Source organism: Agelaius phoeniceus, chromosome 1 (assembly GCF_051311805.1).
Source record: "Agelaius phoeniceus isolate bAgePho1 chromosome 1, bAgePho1.hap1, whole genome shotgun sequence".
In the NCBI taxonomy this organism is placed as follows: Eukaryota; Metazoa; Chordata; class Aves; order Passeriformes; family Icteridae; genus Agelaius; species Agelaius phoeniceus.
In genome coordinates this window covers 104,146,893-104,167,026 of record NC_135265.1, presented here as the reverse complement: position 1 = coordinate 104,167,026, position 20,134 = coordinate 104,146,893, and the positions used below count along the sequence as shown (strand labels likewise).

Below are 20,134 nucleotides of genomic sequence, written 5' to 3'. Positions count from 1 at the left end.
AAAAAAACATTAAGTTACAAAGGCCTGTCTTCAGCCATGTTGAGACAGGAAAAGCAATTCAAGCTGTAGCAGGAAACATGGAAGGGGCACTCCAGGAAATCCATAACAAGTGTCCAGTGAAGCCAGAAAAACCTTTTCTAAGATTCTCCATCTTCGACTTGATGCAAAATCCCCAAATATTTCCCAAAGTAGTTTGACATCCACTTTCCATTAATGAGTGTGATGAGTTCCTGTCTGCAGCAGAAAGACTTGCAATCTGCACGTAATGGTACACAGTGTGATGAGCAATATTAAGTGCACCCTTTTGTATGGTGTAGTCAACCTGATAAAAATAGAACCAGACCAAAGCCTAAGGAAGGATTTCTTATTCTCCTACCATCAGATAAAACTCTTCAGACCCATAATTTAAATGTTTTTCTCATTGTAGAGGTGCTAAAAAATGTGTCAAAAGACTTCAGCTAGTTAGTCTGCAATTTAGCTTGAAAAGTTTGTTTCTTCCCATTCTTCCTAGTATTTGAATAAAGAGATGCGGGAAAACGCCTGCTTGCCATGGTAGGTACATGAGCTATAATTTGCAATGAAATATCATGGACTGTGCCATACTACAGAAGCTTTAATTAGAGTAATTAAAACACATTGTAACTTACCAGTGATTTTGCATTCAGTATATTTTAAACAGCTGAGCCCTGAAAAAAATGCAGTGATTTGCTCACTACCACACATCAATGGGTTTCTGCAGCTGTGGAATCACACTCAAATTGAGCTTGCACAGGCAGCCAAATTATTCTTTAGGAGCTGGAGAAAATCAGAGAATGATATTCCTAGAGACAGACCATTAAAGAAAAATTAACTATTAGATCTCCTGTGAGATTTTTGGCTCTTAGTACCCAGATGGCAGACTTCAAGGATCTTCTATATTTCATATACATATATAAATATATGAAGGTTTCCCTCCAGTTAGCAAAAGCAAAGAAATGTGCTCCAAGAAAATATGCTGTTAAGAGTACTGTGAGCATGGACTCACAGTAGAAAGGAAAAGATACCAGGTATTACTGGCTGGCAGTTTCAATCCAGCTGCTTCTTAAAGGATAATCTCACAAAAGCGTAATTAAGAAATGAATATGCTTTTGAGTGAAGGAATGAGGGCTAGGAATTTTTTCCTAACTGTTTCTTGGCAATTACATTAGCTTTGTATACATCTCCTGTGTATTTCATTGTGTAGGCCTTTACCACTTCCAGAAGCTAGAAAACATAAAAAATTCTGTCCTTCCTTGCACAGATGCTTAAATCAAGACCAGCTATAGGTAGGAGACATCTAATTTGATTACACTTTTACACATCCCGCACAAGTGCTTGGTAGGAAAATATGTCAGAGATTCAGCATCAACATCCCCATCCCCGCACGTCCTCCATAGGGCATGCTGCAATGGCTGGTTCATGCTGTGAGCGTGATGCACCTGGTGCAGCCCAAAGTCCAGGTTTGTGCCCAAAAACACATGTTCTACACACAGAAATCCCTAAGCTTAGGCCACCAAGCATGTCCTGCCCTGTGTCTGCTGGTGGAGAAGCAATCAAGCCCATCCCCAGTACAGGGCAGTACTGTGACTGGTGAGTCCCAGAAAACTGCCCATCTGCCATTAGGCCATTGTCACGACTGAGATGAGTCGTTGGGGATCACCTAAGTAAAAGTACTGACAGCATCCTAGCCAGAACCCATCAGAGACTGATTTGGACAGAAAAATGCCAGTTCAGGCACCATATGAGCAAAAACTTTGAGATTTCCTTTGAGGAGGAACCAGTGTGTAAACAGAAGATTTTTACACTTCAAAATTTAGTAAGGTTAACATCCCTGAGATTAAATGTACACCACAGCATCTGTAAATGGTAGAGAAGGGTATAAAATCTTTAAAGGTCATGCAATCTCCACACAAAAGGAAGTGATTCCTATCAAAACAGTCTCTCCGGGCAAGGATTGTTCTGGTATTTTCAAGACAGCACAACAAAACAGCTAATCATTATAGTTTTCTGGAGGACACCCTGCATAGTTAATTTAAACTAAACCACAGAGAAATAGAAGAACTTTATTCCAATACTGTTCCTTTTTTTAAAACTACCTTTCTGAAAATGTAATTGAGTCAGCTGTTCAAGTGGCAGCATTCACAACAGAGAAAGGATGTCTTCAGTGAGTGATTAAAATCTGAAGCAAGCCATTTAGATAACTATAAAAAAATATCTTATTACAGGTTTAGTCCAAAATGAAGAATATGTTTGTCATAGGACAAAAGAAGAAGAACAAAATAAAAATAACAATTAATACAAGCCTTTTGAATACGTTTTTTCTTTCTTGGGAACATTTGAAAATTGTTGGCTATTTCTGATACAGAAACTTGTCAGAGGACATCACTGCCTCTCACTGCCCACCAGGCTGTCCCTTCTTGCCCCTTGAAACAGTGAGTGCCTTCTGCTCATGCAGTAGGCACCAAATTTCACTAGTGTGCTCCTACAGGAGATCAAATAGCAGGACTGTGATGAGAGGCAGATATGAAATTTTGCTTGCTCTAAATACTCATTTGTCTACAAAGTCAATAAAAAAATAATAGTCAAACTTCACAAAGCAATAACACTAAAGAAAATACCTATCTGAAAAACCCTGGATAGCACTCACAAGAGGTGATGCTTCTCGCTTGCACAATGAACCATTACAGCTACAGCTCATACATGGCCCCAGGGTGGTGAAGGTCCCTCACTCTGTCCCAAAAGGGAACCAGGGGAGGATGCTCTGGCTTAGGACAGTGGTAGGGATAAGGTCATGCCAGGCACACTCCAAACAGCAGGAGCTTCATCTCAGGTCCAGCAGTGAGGGTCCAGTGCTCCCTTGCATGAGGAACTATTCCCACAAGACTTGCTTCACCATGTAGGGTTTATACCACCAGTCCCTGGGCTGAACATTACATGGGTCATCCAGTCTTTGTCCCCTGTCTCTGGCAAGGAGTAGGTGCTGTGGGATGCAGCAGACTCCTCCACAACCACAGGAAAAGCTGGTGAAGGGATCAGAATGACAAGAAAACAACCCAGCTGTGACCTGCATAAATCACCTAGGTCCACAAATACAGAAATTATGTCAGTAACTGGACTTCCTTAGGGAAAGAAAATATCCATTTTCTGGATATTGTGTAAGAAGATTTCAGAGTCTTCCGGTTATACTGGTCAATCCATCTTTCAGTTGACCCATAGCTAACCTCGAATTACATATTTTTTTCATAAAATACTTGTCAGCACTGTGTAAAGACATCAGTTATTGTGATCCAATGACATGCAATGTAATTTTTTATGATTAAAAAAATGCAGAGGCCCTAACATACTCAGGAGAGAGTTATCAATAGAGATTTTAGTAAAAGACTCAGTAGAGTCTGCAATGTTATCTACATTCTCCCTTTGAAGCATCATTTGAGAAAAGTATGTTTGGTAGTACCAGCAAGTTGTATAATAGCTGCTTTAGCTTTCTTGCCTTCCCAAAGGTCAGACTATTCTTCTAAGAATTTTTTATTTAAACACTCACAGCTCATCTAATTATATTGCTTGCTTAGGGGCACATAATACATATTGAATAGTAGTCAATTTATTAATTTAAAAATGCTGGAAATGCCTCAGCCCAAATAAGTTTGATCCTTTCCTTTAAAAGCAACATGCTAAAGAAGCCACATTGCCTACAAAACTTTACCACACACACCTTAACTTAACTTCATCTCTAAATGACACTAAGAGTGTATTCTGAACCAGTTTCAAAGCCCATGAAGAGCAATGACAAAAAAGGAAGAAAGCACAGTAAAGAAGAAGCATTTTACAAGTAGGTCACAGTCAGCCCTAGTCATTTACTCACTAACAACTACCTGAAAATGTCCAAGAGCATCAGGTATTTTGTGTAAGAAAACAGGCCAAAGCAGTAAATCTATTGAGGAAATATTTGGTATTTCTGCTGTATCAATGTTTGCTCTGCTGCCTTCCCAGTTCTATCTGATAAGCAGTAACTTGTAGCAAGTAGCTCAGCTTCAGCTTAAAGCACTTTATTCATCACAGGTGCAGATGAGTCACACTCATGCGAAAGCCTCAGTCATGTGAATTGGATTTAGTATAAAACCCCATCCCAGTGCTGTCTCCCTTCTAGCTATAGGTAGTGAAAGTTTTAGCTAAAAGATTTATATCTGGTGTCATAATTGTTGCTGACCAAAACACTTTAAAGGACTTCTATGTAAGCTGTTGGTATTGTTTTGAGCAGGTAGGTAAATTAATGGGTGGTTAAAGTTTACTTCATAACTGTTTTCACAGTTATAGTGCTGCAGTTTGAAGAGGTGTATTTAGTTAAGCAAATATGCTGTGTGCAGAGAAATGGCACGTTAGACTTTCTGCTGATGTGCTTGAAAATAGTTAAGGGTAATAGGACTTTGTGGGTTGGGAGAGAGGAGAGGGGATGGTGTGGTCTGAGCTAATTTGATGTTGGTGAGGGCAAAAAATGCAGCCATTATAGGCAGAAAAATCTAATTGCTCAGCATGTTTGCTTTGTGGCTTTTTATTATGGTTCTGTACTGTACCTTATGACCCTGTTATTACTTCTAAGGGGATCTCCCTTTGAAATGTTCTCCTTGAGGTATAAAATTATTGTAGTGCTGTCCATTAGTGCTGGCTTATGTAGCAGGAGGTAGCAGTCTGCTATGAATTTGAGTTATGAATTGTTTATACAGATCCTATTTTAAATCTCTGTTCTCAGATATTTTTTTCGCTGTGTCTATTTGTGATGCTAAAGTGATTGGAAAACTAAAGAGGAGCAAATTCTGAGTGATTCTGGTATTGCCCTTAATAGGCCTTCAAAGACATGCAGCTTGAATAATAACCTAAATCCAAGGTAGTTACCAAGTGTCTATAGGCATAATCAGCTGCCCCCACTGGGAATAGTTAATGACAAAAGTGTCCCACTTCTTTGTAACTTGTGTATGTTATTTTTGTTTATGTTTTAGTGTTTGCTGTCATGATGCTCTTCAGAGAAACAGGGCAGTAGAGTTTCTCTCAGCTTTAAGGTTGTCCTTTGGGTCTAGCATGTGATTTTGATAACAGCTTGGATAGGAACCTGGTGTTTATTGGAACAATGCCAGGTCAGCAGCTTTGAAGTGTAAATCTTCTGTTTTGTTTGCCCAAGAAGTGTAGATGAGCCCTGGTAATGCAGGTCTACCTTGCCCTGGGAGTGCTTAGTAGTGTGCCTGAGGGATAGTAGGCTGAGCTGGGAGCATTCCATCACCTAGGGAGGGATGTCTTGTGGCTCTACACACCATTGCTGAGGGGCTGAGGAGCTCTGCTTGGGTAAGATGTAGTGAAAAGGGGTGATCACTTTGCCCTTGTCCCCTGCTGCCTGTCTGCTCTGTCTTGCTGCCCCAGTGCCTGTCTGGGGCTGGTGCTCCTTTTCACCTATGGAGTAACTGTCTTAAATCCAATTTGCCTCTCTTCCACTTAGCTATGCAGCAAGTCTGCTGTGACTTTCTTCAGGCTTTCTAACTGCTTTAATAAAAGCATGGCCTTGGGAGACATCTTAATCTGGGAAGCCAAAAGGGCGATATTGGAGGGGAAAATTGCTTCCTTAAGGTGCTTGCTCTGATCTGCAGAGTGGATTTGTGGGTCCTCTGCAGACTGCTAACAGGGATAAATCCCTGCTGTTCTATGCTAGATAATCTGTCCTTGCTTTTGGGATCCTTTTAGTGTTGTAAGGAACTTATGGGTATGCAATGTAAAGGGTATTCACAGTTAAGGAGAGAGTGATCTGATTTATACTTTTATGATGGCACATATGAGTAGCCTGTATAAGCACGATGCATGTTTAGGTTACAGAAATGTATGTATATATACACACATACAGTGAGTGTATATATATGTATACAAGCTGTAACTAAAGATTCTTGTTGCCATAGTGTCTAATTCTAAAAAAAAGCCCTCTTCCAGCCCAGAGCACTTTTTTCAGAGCTCTTTTATTAATCATTAGTTTTTGTGTTCTTTATTCTTTTTATTGATGTTGCATCTAATGGTGTCAATTTGCCTTGAGATGTTAAGACAGACTATCAAAAGATAAATTTTCTGCAAGACTTAATTCAAAGAGATGTATTATTCCTGCAGCTCTCTTCCATGTTTCCAAATATGATCTCATGAATTTAAATAGATCAACTACAGTTGATGTCTCTTCTTGATCTATTTGGATTGCTTCTGAAGCTACTGATCATATGCTTTTGTCTCCTTCATGCTGGTGGCACAGCTGTCTCCTCATTCAAGGCTCAGCTTCTGAGGTTCTGGGCTTATTCTATGCCTTTAAACCAGCTCTCAAACTGCTAGCTCTTATAAGTAATCAATGCTAGCTCATTATTGGCAAGGGTTTAATCCACACCAGGGTTTTGATGGAATGGTTCAATTACTTTTTCTCTTAAACTTGATAGTCAGATGCAAAAGGAATAAAGGAGATGAGACAGTTTCCATAACTCTTAAAGATATTGTGCCTTACTCTGCAATTAATAGTATTTATAGCTTTATGTACTCTCTCTTCTGCCTCCTTCTTGATATAGAAAAGTGAATTACTGCTTCCTAAAAATCCATAATAAAGACAAAATAACTCCTGCAAATACCTTCTCTATAGATCGTTTGAGCAGTTAATTAAGTAAAGCATGGTTTCTTTTTTCAGTGACTGAACTCAAAGCAGTTTCTAAAGAAGGTGTGAGCCTATATATATGCTGAAGGTGTGTTCCACAAATATATTACAATTATTTATTTTTTACCATTAGGTAATATTTTCTTTTCCTGTGAATGCTTCTAAGTTATGGCCTTGTTAGAACTTCTACAGAAACAAGCTTGACATTTTGAAAATCCCCATTTATTTGTTCCCTGGAGTATCTCATCTAGCAAGTGTTCTGCATTTCCTTTTCTGCTCCTGCTATTCTCTTGTGTGTTGGCATCACATCTGAAGTGCAGATAACTGACCTGCAAAAAAGCTTCCTCTTTTTCAAGCATCTCTGACCTGCCTGAAATGGCACAAGAGCACTTCAGCCATAGAAAATGACAATAGCTGTAAGATGTTTGTGCCATGTTAATTTTGTTTCAATGTGAGGGTAGCAATTGCTTACAATAATTCTGACATGCTGCACAAGCCACAGCATGTGAATAATGTTTGCATAATACATACCTAGAGCTGCTGTTCCTCCCCAAGAGGATCCTAACAAATTAAGATGGAAAAGTTATCTTTCAGGATTGCCATTTCTTTGAAGACTCAACAACAATCACAAAATATATCAAAGCAGTTAATTTGTTCCTGCTGTACTCAAGTGCCTGCATGTGTCTTAATAGCTTCTTAATGGATGCTTAAGAAATTCTGTCTGTGTCCAACAAACAAAGCTTAACACTTCATGGCTGATAATTACCCATGAGTTTACTTAATAGGGTTAATAGGCTGCAGTGAGAGGTTGGCTTTTTGCTGTCACATTTGGGAGCTCATTGTCAAAGACTTATTACCTGGGATGTCCCAATGTGTTGCTTCAAAAAAAAAAAAATCTTGAGGGATGGAAAGGAGAAAAGCTCTGCATTTACTGACCTGCAGCAGATCACATTAAGTTGGATATTTAAGTACAGACTCAAGCTCTGCCCAAAATAATATTTAATCCTATCCCATCCCACCACTACTGGTGCAGTTGCTATGGATAGTCACTTCCTGGTGCACAAGGAGGGATCATTCCAGCCCAATACATCCTGCTAAAAGAGAAACCAGGACAAAATAGTTGTGGTTTTTTTTTTTTTTTTTAGATTACCAGTCCAAGTACAGCTTTCACAATGATAGCTGGGAGTATGTTGCTCTCAGCTCTTTTCTTGCTTCTTGCCATTGAAGGAAATGACTTTTATTTGTCCTCTGGGCAAAAGGGCATAAGCACCACAAGGAGGGTTTGGTAGAAGCACGTTACAGTATGTGTTTTGTGGCATAGGAGCAGTAGTTCTTGACTCTCTTCATTGGGCATATTGCAGTAAGGCAGGTGAAAATGTCCTGTTACATTACCTTGCATACACCCTTCCAACCCCACTAAAAAAAACCCTAAACAAACAAAAGAGAGAAAATCCTCAATCCCTCTCAAAAAAAAAAAAAAAAACAAACCAAAACCCCCCACAAAAACAATGAAACAAACCCCCAAACAACCAAAAAAAAAAAAAAAAAACCAAAAACCCCAAAACCCCTAAAAAAAAAAAATCAGCAAAAACTTTGAGAACTTCTTTAGTATAACCTGACTAGAGTGAATACAGCAAGGTGCTCCAGGGATAAGTTTTTTTTGCACTCAATAATTATTTTTCAATTTGAGAGGAAAATTTCTTGATGACAGTCAAGCATCACTGAAACTTTTTGCTCTGCTCATTTCGCAGGACACAAAGGCAATGTATAAATATTAGTTGACAATTCATCCTTGCATGATGGTGCAGTAGGGATGTGTAGTGTGATTTCACTATAGTCCAGTGTGTCACTGTCTGGCTTAAATACAAATTCAGGTGAGCAATGTAGGATTATTGTGCTGCACAGGGCTATGTCTATAATAGCATGTGCTTCTTTGGAAAATGCTGGAAACAGCCTCTCTTCTGGTGCTGGAGTATTAGATACTGTCTTTGTGTCTAAATGTGGTGAGCATATGAATGTGAAATGTAAGAGGAGATTTGCCAACTGCTGATATCTTTCTGATTTCTCTGCCTCCATATGTCTTTCCACTGGCTGCCTCTTACGTCACAGTTTCCATCCCCCTGCTCAGATGCTTCTATATCATTTTTGGAAGAGGGATCTGTGTTCATCTGACAGAAGGCATGCATAATGTGAGCTACTTATTGAAATAGAAGCAGTTTCTTGGACCCTGCATTATATACTGATTTTCCTGAGTTCTCCTTTGAGGGTACAGGTAGGGAGGCAGGGAAAAGAAAAACCCAAAACACATTACCTTCTCATGTCTGACTTGATCTGCACTCCCTCAGTGCAGGGTGAACTGCAAGAGGAGCATGACTCTGCAGAAGTGTGCTTACATGGCAGAAAAAATCATGCCAGTTGTGACTCAATGCTTCATTCTGTTTACATATTCCAATAAACAAGATCTTTTTTATTTAACAGGCTTAAACATTTCCTAAGGGGGGTTGTGTGTAATACAGGTTCCTAATGAAAAATATTCAGGTTTGCAGTTAGGTACATAATGTTTCTTGAACAGAAAAGTGGAAAGCAGAGTTTGAAACACTTGAATAAATAAGTGAAAGATATTTCTTTGCAAATTAACTATGTAAGCTACCAACTTAAATCTCTTGTTTTAATATCAAAAGTGTAATTTTCACAATAACATGAATTCTGCATAAGTGAAATAAATAAATTTGCAGCTAATATGTTTCTGTTTATACAGAAGGTACAAACCTATTTATACTATAGTATAATACATGTATTGTGTCAAAAACAGTGAGTTACTAGTTCCTTTGGGCAGTTTTAGGTCTAGTAACTGAGTTCAAGATTAAAATAATTCCTTATTCTTTATTTAAAGGGCAAACATTTTTAAAGGATATTTGCAGCTTTGTTTCCATAAAATGACCTCCAGTCTCCAAGCAAGTAAAAAGAAAAAAGAAGCTGAGGTGTTTTGTTTTTTAATGGTCTTGAGAGATACTCTCTGTGGTCCTTCAGGTATGGTCCTCTGGAGAGGAACATGCTGACCTTTAGCAGCTCTGTGCCTGCCTCTAGCCCTGCTTGCAGCCCAGGCTGCTGTGGGTGAAGGAGGACTGGATGCTCTGTGCTGGTCAGACATTCTCTTGCAGCATTTTCTGCACAGCTGACAGGTACCCAGGCTGCAGTGTTTTCTGCCTGTGTCCTTTGGTAGTAAAGAATGTCTGTCTTTGAGTCCTTTCACTCTTTTTGTCTGAACAGTGATTGTGTAGTTGTCTGATTAGCAAGGCTTCAGGCAGATGTGAACTAAGGCTCTGACAGTGAGTGGCTTGGATGCTCAGGCAGGGTTGGGAAATATGTCTATAAATTAAAACTTGTGAGGGCTTAGCTGTTCAGATACAGTATTCTCTCTCTCCAAGGTTGGACACTCAGTCACTTAAGATGGAGACTTCTTGTGTGCTTGTAGAATAAATTTTTAAAAGGAACAAATAATCCATATTTGCTTTTCTAAGTGGATATGAGATACTTAAGAAGAGCCATTAATTTACTGAGTAAATCCTTTAGACTGCAGACAGTCTCTCTGTCTGGATACTGCAGGAGACCATCATAAGCAGAAGCTGAGGTGATGTAATGCACTGTATTTTGGATTAAAGATTATCTCCTGAATTGACAGCTAGAAAGTAGACACTTAAACTATTCTGCTTGTGAAATATAACTGAGATAATGGAATTTGTGTAAGTGCCATGAGAAATTGTGATAAAGGGGGCAATACCTGGACTATGCTGTCACAAAGCCACAGCTGTAGGCTTTGTGACTCTGATAGTGTTAACCCCCACCTTTGCACGCAAAAAATGCTTTCCAATAAAGAAAGAAGCACTCATGAAAGAGATGTCCCTCCTGTGTGGTGTTCACTTGGTCCATGGGTGCCTCAGAAGTGCTGGTGCCAAAGGGTGATGGGAGTGCCAGGTTTGGCTGAACTGGTGGAACCCAGGGTGTCCAGGTGTGTTGGACTTGACCTGAAGATTCTGCCTGAGTGAGGGGTTACCAGAACAGGTTTTTTATAAATCAGTCTCTAGTTCAGCCCTCCCACCTGTCACTTTAATGGGGGTTCTGGTGCTGCCTTTGTGAAGGAGTAATGAAGTCAGGACACCCCTGCCACGTATGCTAGAGCAGCCAATTGTTTGTAACATCATCCTTTTTAATTATAACTTCAGTCTCGATATTTTAGTTCCTCATGTATCAGAAGTGATGAATCTTACCTTTTTAAAGGATGTTTGCTTGCATAAATGATATGCCTACCAAAAATCAAAGTAATCTCAAGTGTGTGCTGATTATCTTATGCAAATAATTTTAAGTTTATCTTGGGTAACACAGTGGTTTCATTTTAGGGAGTATAAAGATACACTTTGAAATGCAGACTACCTTGGCCAGATGAATTATACCTTATTTGAGCTCTGCTTTGCTTGGGGCTGAGGGGAAGAGGGGCAGCAGGAATTACAATTGAACCACCTGACAATGTAGAGAATATCTGCCTCTGTTACACCTAAAAGATTAGTACAGCTTCCAAGATAATTACTGTTTAATAGCTGCTCAGAGATCCTCATAAAGAAAAGCAATGACTGGGACACATTTTATGGATGTATTGGTTTTTTTGCTGCAATCTGAAAGTGGCACAATGATTGTATGGTTCTAGTCACTGTAAAGAAACTTCCACAAAACCTCTTTAACACAATGTATAATGATTATAACTCGCAGGGGAGCATGTAGTATTTGAGGGAGGATGGTTTATCTTGCATATCTAACACTTTTTCTAATTATAGTGCTTTAAACAATGGCTAATAAAGCAAGCTACACACTTTCATTGGAAAGCTAGTAACTGCATTCCTCTTCAGAGGAATGGTGGTGTCAGCTTTCCTTCTCCACCAGGCAGTGGTGGTCTCTGGGACACCACAGTCACTATTGTATGCATCCTGCATGCTAAATGCTGAAACTCCATCCACCTAACCATAGGGTAATGGTGGATCATAAGTATAAGTCAAGCCTTTTTAATCTTTCATCTGGACTCTGGGAACAATTCATTCAGTGTGATCTGACAAAAATTGGAATGAGCCACTAAGGAAAAAGCAGCTTTGTCAAGTATGTGTTGCTCCTAAGAAGGGTGCTGTTTCTGCCTCTAATCTCTTTCCACCAAACATAAATATTGTTCATTTCAGAGCTCCCATTTCTCCTATTTTCACCCTCCACCCATTTTCGTTGGCTTCCTCTCTGTAGGTCAACAAACCTTTAAATTTAGCCTTGGTAAGGAGTTAGTGGCCTACTACTAAATAGCAGCATTTGGAATGCTCATTGGTTACTTTGGTGAGTAATCAGAGAAAAATAGAATCATCAAATATGCTATCAGTTTTGAGAGGTGTGAGGTGCTTGATTTTACCACTTTTATACTGGGAAAATGGAGCTAATAAATGAATATGTCAAGAAACTCTGAAGCTTCTGTGCATCTTGATTAACAACTAATGTTGCACACAAATAAGGCAACTGAAGGATTTACTTCAGTCTAAAAGGTTTGGTCTAGACAGAAGAAACCTGTAGGTACAGACCATGGAACATTGATGTTTTTTGCCACTCACTTGCTAATATGGGTTAATTAACTGTGGCTCTGTAACCCTCCCACCTTCACCCTTTCTCCTAGCCCAGTATTAAACCTCTAGCAAAAGGTGCAATGAGACAGGGCCAAATACATCTCAGTAAAAGTTCTCTAGCTGAAACCATATTTTACAGATGATTTCTAATTGTACTTAAACATGTTTCCTCTCTTCATGCTACCATTTCTCATCAACTGCAATGAAATTTCAACTTATGAAGGTCCAATAAACTGGTAAAAGGGAGAAGCTTGGGCCCAATGATTTCTATTTGCTTTCTCTTGATCTGACTTAATTTAGTTTTGATTGATAGGGAATAAAATGAAGAGAGATTGTGGCATCCTGTGATGACTTAAAGGATGCAACTTCATATAGAAATGTTGTTTCTAAGAGTATTTGTGGCAGGTTCTTCTGCCACCTGTTTCTTCCTCTCCTCTAACATTGTGATAGCTGAATGCTGAAAAGGCATCTTAGAAGGAAAAACAGGTATCTGAGCTATCCAGTCTGCAAAGCATGCAATTATTTTTGGGGGGACTGGGAGAGGACGAAATAAGGCCTGGTGACCATATAAATATATCATAAGACTGAGAAAAGGAACTTGTATAGTTACAGCCTTCTAGCATGGCATGATGAGGTGGATGTTTTAAGCATGGCTTGCCAGAGGGCAGTATTGCTTAGAGAAAAGACCTGGGTGCTGCAGGAAAGGTTGTTTTCTTCAAATGCCTTTTGCTTTGTGTACATCAGATTACTTCAGTAAATTGTTAGCTTTATCAGGAAGAGGAGCAGGGGGAGAACAGAAAGCCCAGGAAGCCATTCAGATCTCGAGCAAAACACAAGAAGTGAATTATTATAGTAGGTGTGTGCCTGTGCTTGACTGGGACTGGGTAATCTTCCCTTCATCTCCAGCATTTTAAATATTCTCTCAGGACCTGAGATTAAGTCTGCTCCTCAGCTACTGAACTGCATCTGCATCCTGCTCCCCTGCAACTGAGTAACAAGGGAGAGGCTTTTGCAGAAAGCAAGGCCTATAAACAGACTTTTTTGGGCTTCCCAGACCAGTACCAGCAAACTTGCATGCCACTGTCACAGCTGGGGAGTTTCTGACCTATCTGATGAAGTAGAACTGTGTAAAAGTTCTCATGGCTAATTTTCTGCGCAGAGAGGCTTTTTTGCATGCATCACAGTGGCTGTGAGCAGACTTTAAATCATCCTTCAATGACACCGAGGCAGTGTTAGCTGGTCAGCAGTTTTCCAGCACTTCTATGGAGCACAAAATCTATTTCCAGGTAGAAGTTGAATGTTGCCTGGTTTCCAGAGTGTCTCTATGGTATGGACACATAATACTGGCATATTGCTTTGGAAATGAGACATTCCATAGCCTTTGCTATGGAATTGCTTTGCACTACAATTAAAATTCAAAGCAGCAGAGTTGAATTTTCTATTGACATCCACATTGGGCGCTTGATTTTTCTGAGGTTGAGGAGGTGGGAAGTATCAGACTGAGGTCTGAAGCAGCAAAGACAGGTCTTTGGGAAAATGCTGCCTGCATCTTCATGGGACAGGTCAGCTTTCCTTCTGGGTATTCCTGGACCCTTTTGATCAGGGGTTAGGCACAGTTACTATCTGTTCCCAGCCTTTGGCATGGCACTGAGGGTGGGGGAAGCTTGCCTTTGGAGCTTGTGCGTTTGTTGATTCAGAGCTGCTGGCTGAGATACAAGGGTCTGCATGAGCTCTGTCTGTCAGAAGGCTGGAAATGGAACAAACTATTGGTTTGAAGAAAGAGCTTTCTTCATGGTTTAAATGTTTTGGATGCAGGTGGGTGGTCCTCCTGCCATTTTCAGGACTTCCTGAGGGCATGTTTCTGTGCTACAGGGGCAGGGACCTTTCCTATTTGTATGGACTGCAGTCTTCAGCTCTTGGCTGCCTGACTTGCACTGGACCTTGCTGTGGGTGGGCAAGTGTTTGGTGTTGTCACCTGGCCTAAATGGCTTGGCAGGGCTCAGAATAACAGATAGAAGGGGGACTTGGCAGAAGCCTGGGGTTCTCTGGGATGCTTCTACTCAGGATCTCCCTTTTTATTTTACACAGGTGCCCAAGTGTTTGAAAGACCAAGATGTTGCCACCTCATTAACCTCTGAGTTTAGGTTGTACTAAGTCAAGGCATAAAAAACCTGAGCCCTTAATTGTCAACTTGCTGACAGCCACAAAATGGTTGTAAGGACTTGGAAAAGTTTAGGGATGGCTGGGTAACAGCTGCATCTCTAGCTCTTTTTAGGTGGTGGCATTATCTAATGAAAGTTTTGTGGGAGATGTGCACATATGAAGCAATAGAGGCTTAAGAGAAAAATAATAGTGTAGGGAAGGAACTGTGTAATATTGATGAGACTGCCTTGATGCTACATGTTGAAAACCATAAAAATAGTCCATTATCTTGTAAAGAACACTGAGGGTTCTTTCTATGTGATTCTTCTATATTCAACCTAAGCTGTTGCATTGTCTCTGCTAAGTTGATGACAGTCTGTGAAATCCCTACTGAAGGTTACTGTGCAGGCACAAATGTGAGAGAGACAATATGGTTTTAAATGTCACTTAAGGGGAGGAAGCCTAACAAAGCCAACAACAAATGTCCACCACCAGGGCAGCTTGTTACAAGTTTCTACCTGTTTTAATGATTTTTCACAGAGCAGCTTAGGCTGAGTGCGAGAGGATTTTTTTTTAACTTGTTATGCCTCAGCTGCACACTGCTAGTAAAACAAAGATTTCAGTGGGGTTTATGATGTTTCAGTGACATGAATCTTGTCACTGTAGGTGCATTAAACTTTGACTCACCTAGATGCATCTAAATACTTGTTTACAGAGAATTTAGATGCTGCATTCTCTGAAGCTAACTGAACTATCGTTACAGGTACTTACCAAGGCTTGCACTGGTTTGAGGCTTAATTTACATGATGGCTTCTGAGAGAGAAAAAAGGGTTGCTTTCTCAAGTACCATGACTGTGAGGAAGGCAGAGGAGTTTAATGGTGTCTCAGGAGCTGCTGTGCCATTATAAGTACTTGAAAAAATGAACAAGTGCTTTACAGCTGTTACATGGGTGAAAGGGCTTCTCTGGGAGACTTCAATATTGTTCTTTTCTTCTAGTTCCTCACTTGGACATTGAAGACATGAAAACAAGGGCAGAGCTTGTTTTTGTCAAAACTGATGTCAGTGAGATGTTTGAAAGTAAGTTTTGTGCTGTTTCAGGATGAAGTACGATGTTAGATTGTGTCTTTATTAAGGATCATTGAGCTGATCAGGGATTCTTCATATCCCTGACTAAACACTCTTCCAAAGGACAAAATCTTCTTTTGGAGTCCAGGCCCAAATATCATGGGTAACAGCTGATTTTATAGCTAGTTTATGTCCACAGTGTGCCTCCAGAGTGATAAGATTGGTCTACTTCCATAAGCACTTGGCCTCTCACATGTTAAAAATCTTTAGTAGTTTCTTAAAGTCTTTAAATTTGACATACAGTCAGAAAAATTCTTAAAATGTAATAGAATATAAGTAATGTAACTATCTGATGAGTGAAATTACATGTGAAATATATACAAGCATTCAAATATCCTTTTAAAAACTAGGCCATTCTATGGAAAAAAGTGCCAACATCTGAATTCTGGAAAGAACATATAATAGCCTTCATATGAATTCAATATGAGTCTCTTAAGCTTTTCATCTTTAGCCCACTACAAAAATAAGGGTTTTTTTTTTTTTGGGGGGGGGGAGGTTTGAATAAGGAGATAACTATTACCTCTGTCTTGGATTGCCCAGCATTAAAGCATGTAGGTTGTGTGTCAATTTTTTTGCACTTCTTCTATTTAGTTTTGACTTTTTTCATGGTTGTGGGTTTTGTGGAGGTGGGAAGGGATTTAGTTTTCCTGTGAAATTTGAACAAACATTTTGGTTGTCTTGGAGAGCAGATTTATAAAAAAAATCTGCCTACCTCTAATAGCTTTGGGGGGAAAAAACCCTCAGTGTTGCCATGACTTGGAAGGACTTAGTCAAGGCCAGTCATAACCTGGGGTGTAAAATATTTTTCTTATACTGATGAATCCTGTTAGGTCTGTAGAATTTATTTCCTTAGACATCTTCTTTAAAAAGTGCTGTTTCTGTTGAGTGCAATTGAGCTGCACTGACCAATTAAGAAATATTCTTGGCTTTTTGAGCTTCTGTGGAATTAACCTCTGAATTGAGGAGGAAAAAAAATTCTTTTGCTCTTTCTGTGCCTTCACTACTTTTATCTAAACAGTATGGGTGGGAAAAGCATCTCTCTCTGCGACTTCACAGAAGAGGAAAAGGGAATGAGACAGGGTGAATGGGAGGCATTAAGACAAATGAGGACGTGGCAGCAGTTTGCTGTAGAAAAAACTGTAATGTATCCACAGGAAAGAAAAAAAATTGTGTGTGCAGGTCTGATTAGATGGTAACATGCTGCAGTTAGAGGAGACCAGAGCTTCACAGGCAATCTTGTTTCTGAATGAATTCAGCTTCTGAGTCTGGCTCAGGCTATTCTCAGTCTCTGTGAGTAACCACCTCTAGGCAACACACCTGCAGTCCTTTGATAAGGCCCCGTCTCTATGGTGCTGCATGCTGTGAAATGGTGTACTCATGCTTTAAAGCATGGGAGACCTAATCAGGGCAAGAGCAGAAGTCAAGACCACAGTACAGTGACTAGAAGCAGTAGTTCAATCTTCTGTCAGGTTCTCCAGAGGTTTTTAGACTGGGCTGTTTGACCGGGTTAAAACTCCCCCATAGTGAGTCCAATTGCAGAACTGAACCCAGTCTGAACTATTGTGAGAAATAATTTTTAAAAAATAACTGTTAGGCTTTTTTCTTTTCTTTTCCTCCAGTTCCTTTAAAAAAGTACTTCAAGCCCCAAAGAAAGAGGAGGAGGATCTTGGAGAACCTTCAGACTAGAAGAAAGCTTTGGCATTATAGGATGAAGGTGATAAAACGGGAGCTGTGCAGGAGTTGGCATCAAGAGGTGGCTCAGGTAGATGGAAGTCCAGAGGGAGCTCAGCCTCAAGAGGTGGTCCAGGAACACATTCAGGTGGATGAAAGCCCAGAAGGAACTCAGCAAATCTGTTCACCAGTACAGCAGGAGCAAGAAGACCATCCCTCAGCAGCACAGCTACTGCCCTCTGCTCAAGAGCCGCAGGGAGGGAATGATATCCATGTGCATCCACAGAGGCAGCCAGGGCAAGGAGGCACAGCCCCAAACATGGGACCACAACCAACAGAGTCAGGGTGGGAGCTCCCAAAAGTGACTGTCAAGGTGCAGCCCCAGAACATGAGCCAGGGGTGGGACTCCCCGGAGGTGACAGTGCAGGTGCAGCCTCAGAGGCCAAGCCCAGGATGGGAAGCCCCATCAGTGACTGTGCAGGTGCAGCTACAGCAGCAGGGCCCAGGGCCATCTCTTCCACAAGTAACTGTACAGCTACAGCCCCAGGAGTGGGGACAAGGCACTGCTGGCATCAAGGTCACTGTGCAGCTGCAGTTGGGCTGTGACCCAGAAGAGGTAGCCTGCCTCCAGAACCAAGGTGAGGAAGTGTTAGGTAATGGAGAACAGTGGATCCCCCCAAAAAATCAAGGAGGGATGATGACAAGATCTGAAGGTGAGAGAGAGCTTGCTATGGTGGAGCTGGTGCCGCAGGGAGCTCCGAGCCAAAAACAGGATCTAGGAGGAGAAATGGTACAAGCCCAGCAGGGCCAGAGCCAAGAGGAAAAAGCAGAAGTGGTGGATCTGCATGACATGCAGGCTGGAGACAAAGCAGAACTGAATGGGATGGTGATAGAGGAACAGCTGCAGGACCAGAGCCAAGAGCAGGAACAGCTAAAAGCAGACCTGCCTCTGCAAAAGGAAGACCAAAGAAGTACAGTGATGAGACAGGAGCAAGGTAATATCCAAGAAGAGCCCAGGGGGATTGTAGAAGACCAGAAGGAAGACCTAGCACAAGAACAGTCTAAGAAACGTCCAAGAGAGTCTCCAAATTATTTTGTTGCTATTCCAATAACAGATGATCAGGTACTTTGAAGTAGCTGTTTTATTAAAAAACTTAACTTTAAACTTAGGTTTAATTTCCTGTGTTAATTACAAGGGTGCTTAACAAGCCAAGAGTGATCAAATTCTGCCTGCTTACCCCATGTGGTTTGCTGGGTTTGGGATGGAGTTAACTTCCTCAGAGCAACCCGTAGGTGCGGTGCTTTGTTTTTGTAGGTAGAGCTGTATTTATACACATCCATGTTTCAGTTACTACTAGGAAGGAAAAAAATCACTTCGATGATTGCCACTGCCCTTTCTAAAGGTTCTGAGGTGGTGTCTCTCATCACTAGTATTTTCTATTCTGTAATCTTTTTTCAAAAAAAGACCTGGCTTTCATCATCTTGTGTTGTCCCATCCTACATTTTCTTAGGGCTGTATTTAATGCAAGGGTATTGATTTGTTTGTTCATAGTCTTTTCTGCCGAAGTTCACGATGGAGAATGAGAATTTCCTTCTCTTCTGCAGAAGATTATAGAGAATTGATCTGTTTTTTCTTCTCCATCTTTTATCCAATAAACTTGCCCTGAGATCCTAGATAGGTGGTTAATTTCAAGAATCCGTGAGTGCAGTCTCTATGCTCATACTTCAAGGTGTGCTGTGTTCCGTGACTCCCATGTTTAAGCAGTGTTGGAAAAAGCAACAGATCATTTCCCCTCTGTCTTGTTAAACCAAAGTGCAGCAAACAGTGGAAATACAAATACACATATTCTCTTCTAGAGGCTTTGTGGGGGACTTAAAGTGTTCCAGTTACCACAGTAAATGCTGTTTCTGAAATAAACCATACTGTCCTGCTGGTCTTGGCTGCTACAAGCCCTGTCTTATGATCCATGGAAGTAAATTCCAAAAATGATACAATAGCAAGAGAGAAAGATTTCACACTTTATTTACTAGTTAGGGACTTCAAATGAATCTTAGACAACTTCTGCACAACTCTTTGTACTTGTAAAGAAAGTGGGAAGATACTGGGTCACCTTGAACTACTTATTCCATTCTGCTGCTGTGAATTTTGAAGCTCATTCCAAGCTTTCTGAAGGAAGACTATGGAATGTCTCATTTCCAAAGCAGCACTGCAATGCTTTTATGGGCAGATTTTTTTAATCTTTAGCCTTTCACAGACAACTGGTACCTGCTAACTGCAATGGGTTTTTTTTGCAGCTGCTCAAGGTAAGCAAAAGCAGAGAGAGCTCTCACTTTGTCCCAGTATCTGCTGTTATCCCAAGGGAGCTTGGATGGGATTCTGTTCCAGCATTGTGAGGTGGGACATGCCCCATGGCCTTTATGTAGGGGCAGCAGATGACTGTGTACACAAATATTTTATGAAGAGAAGCCTTTGAAATGCCAAGACAACGAGCAGACTATTCCACCTGACGGAGACAGGCAGGGGAAAAAATCTTAATTTGATTCAGAAAATTCTGTGCCCAGCTAGCATGGGCGGAATGGAGAAACAGTATGTAAATTCTGTAAATTATTATCATTTATATAATATATATGTATCTTGGTAACTTTTCCTATAAAAATGTAAAAGACAAAACCTGAACATTAGCTTGTCTGAACAGAGTGAAAATAGAACATTCTACTATCCGCTTCTACTAGAAGTTTACGATGTATTTTCCAATGAACCAAATAGATATTGTTTGTTGCAATATATAACTTAGTTCCTTTTTTTCCCTAGCTTAAGCTTTCATTCATTATCTGGCACGACTATTTATGCTGCTGAAAGGCAATAAT

General features: G+C 40.5%; 1 protein-coding gene across 4 annotated transcripts in view; it reads left to right on the top strand.

Annotated features, from left to right (window-relative positions):
* The first annotated feature begins 4,151 nt into the window (after window positions 1-4,151).
* LOC143694989 (uncharacterized) overlaps window positions 4,152-20,134 on the top strand; it is a 126,272-nt gene continuing 110,289 nt past the window's right edge. For 3 of the 4 annotated variants that reach the window (XM_077184342.1, XM_077184352.1, XM_077184337.1), the window contains exons 1-3: window positions 4,152-4,276; window positions 15,467-15,547; window positions 17,215-18,389. In XM_077184342.1, coding sequence (XP_077040457.1) covers window positions 15,490-15,547; window positions 17,215-18,389 — 1,233 coding nt within the window. In that variant the 5' untranslated portion in view covers window positions 4,152-4,276; window positions 15,467-15,489. The remainder of the gene's footprint in view (window positions 4,277-15,466; window positions 15,548-17,214; window positions 18,390-20,134) is intronic. The other variant, XM_077184338.1, reaches the window with a different exon arrangement.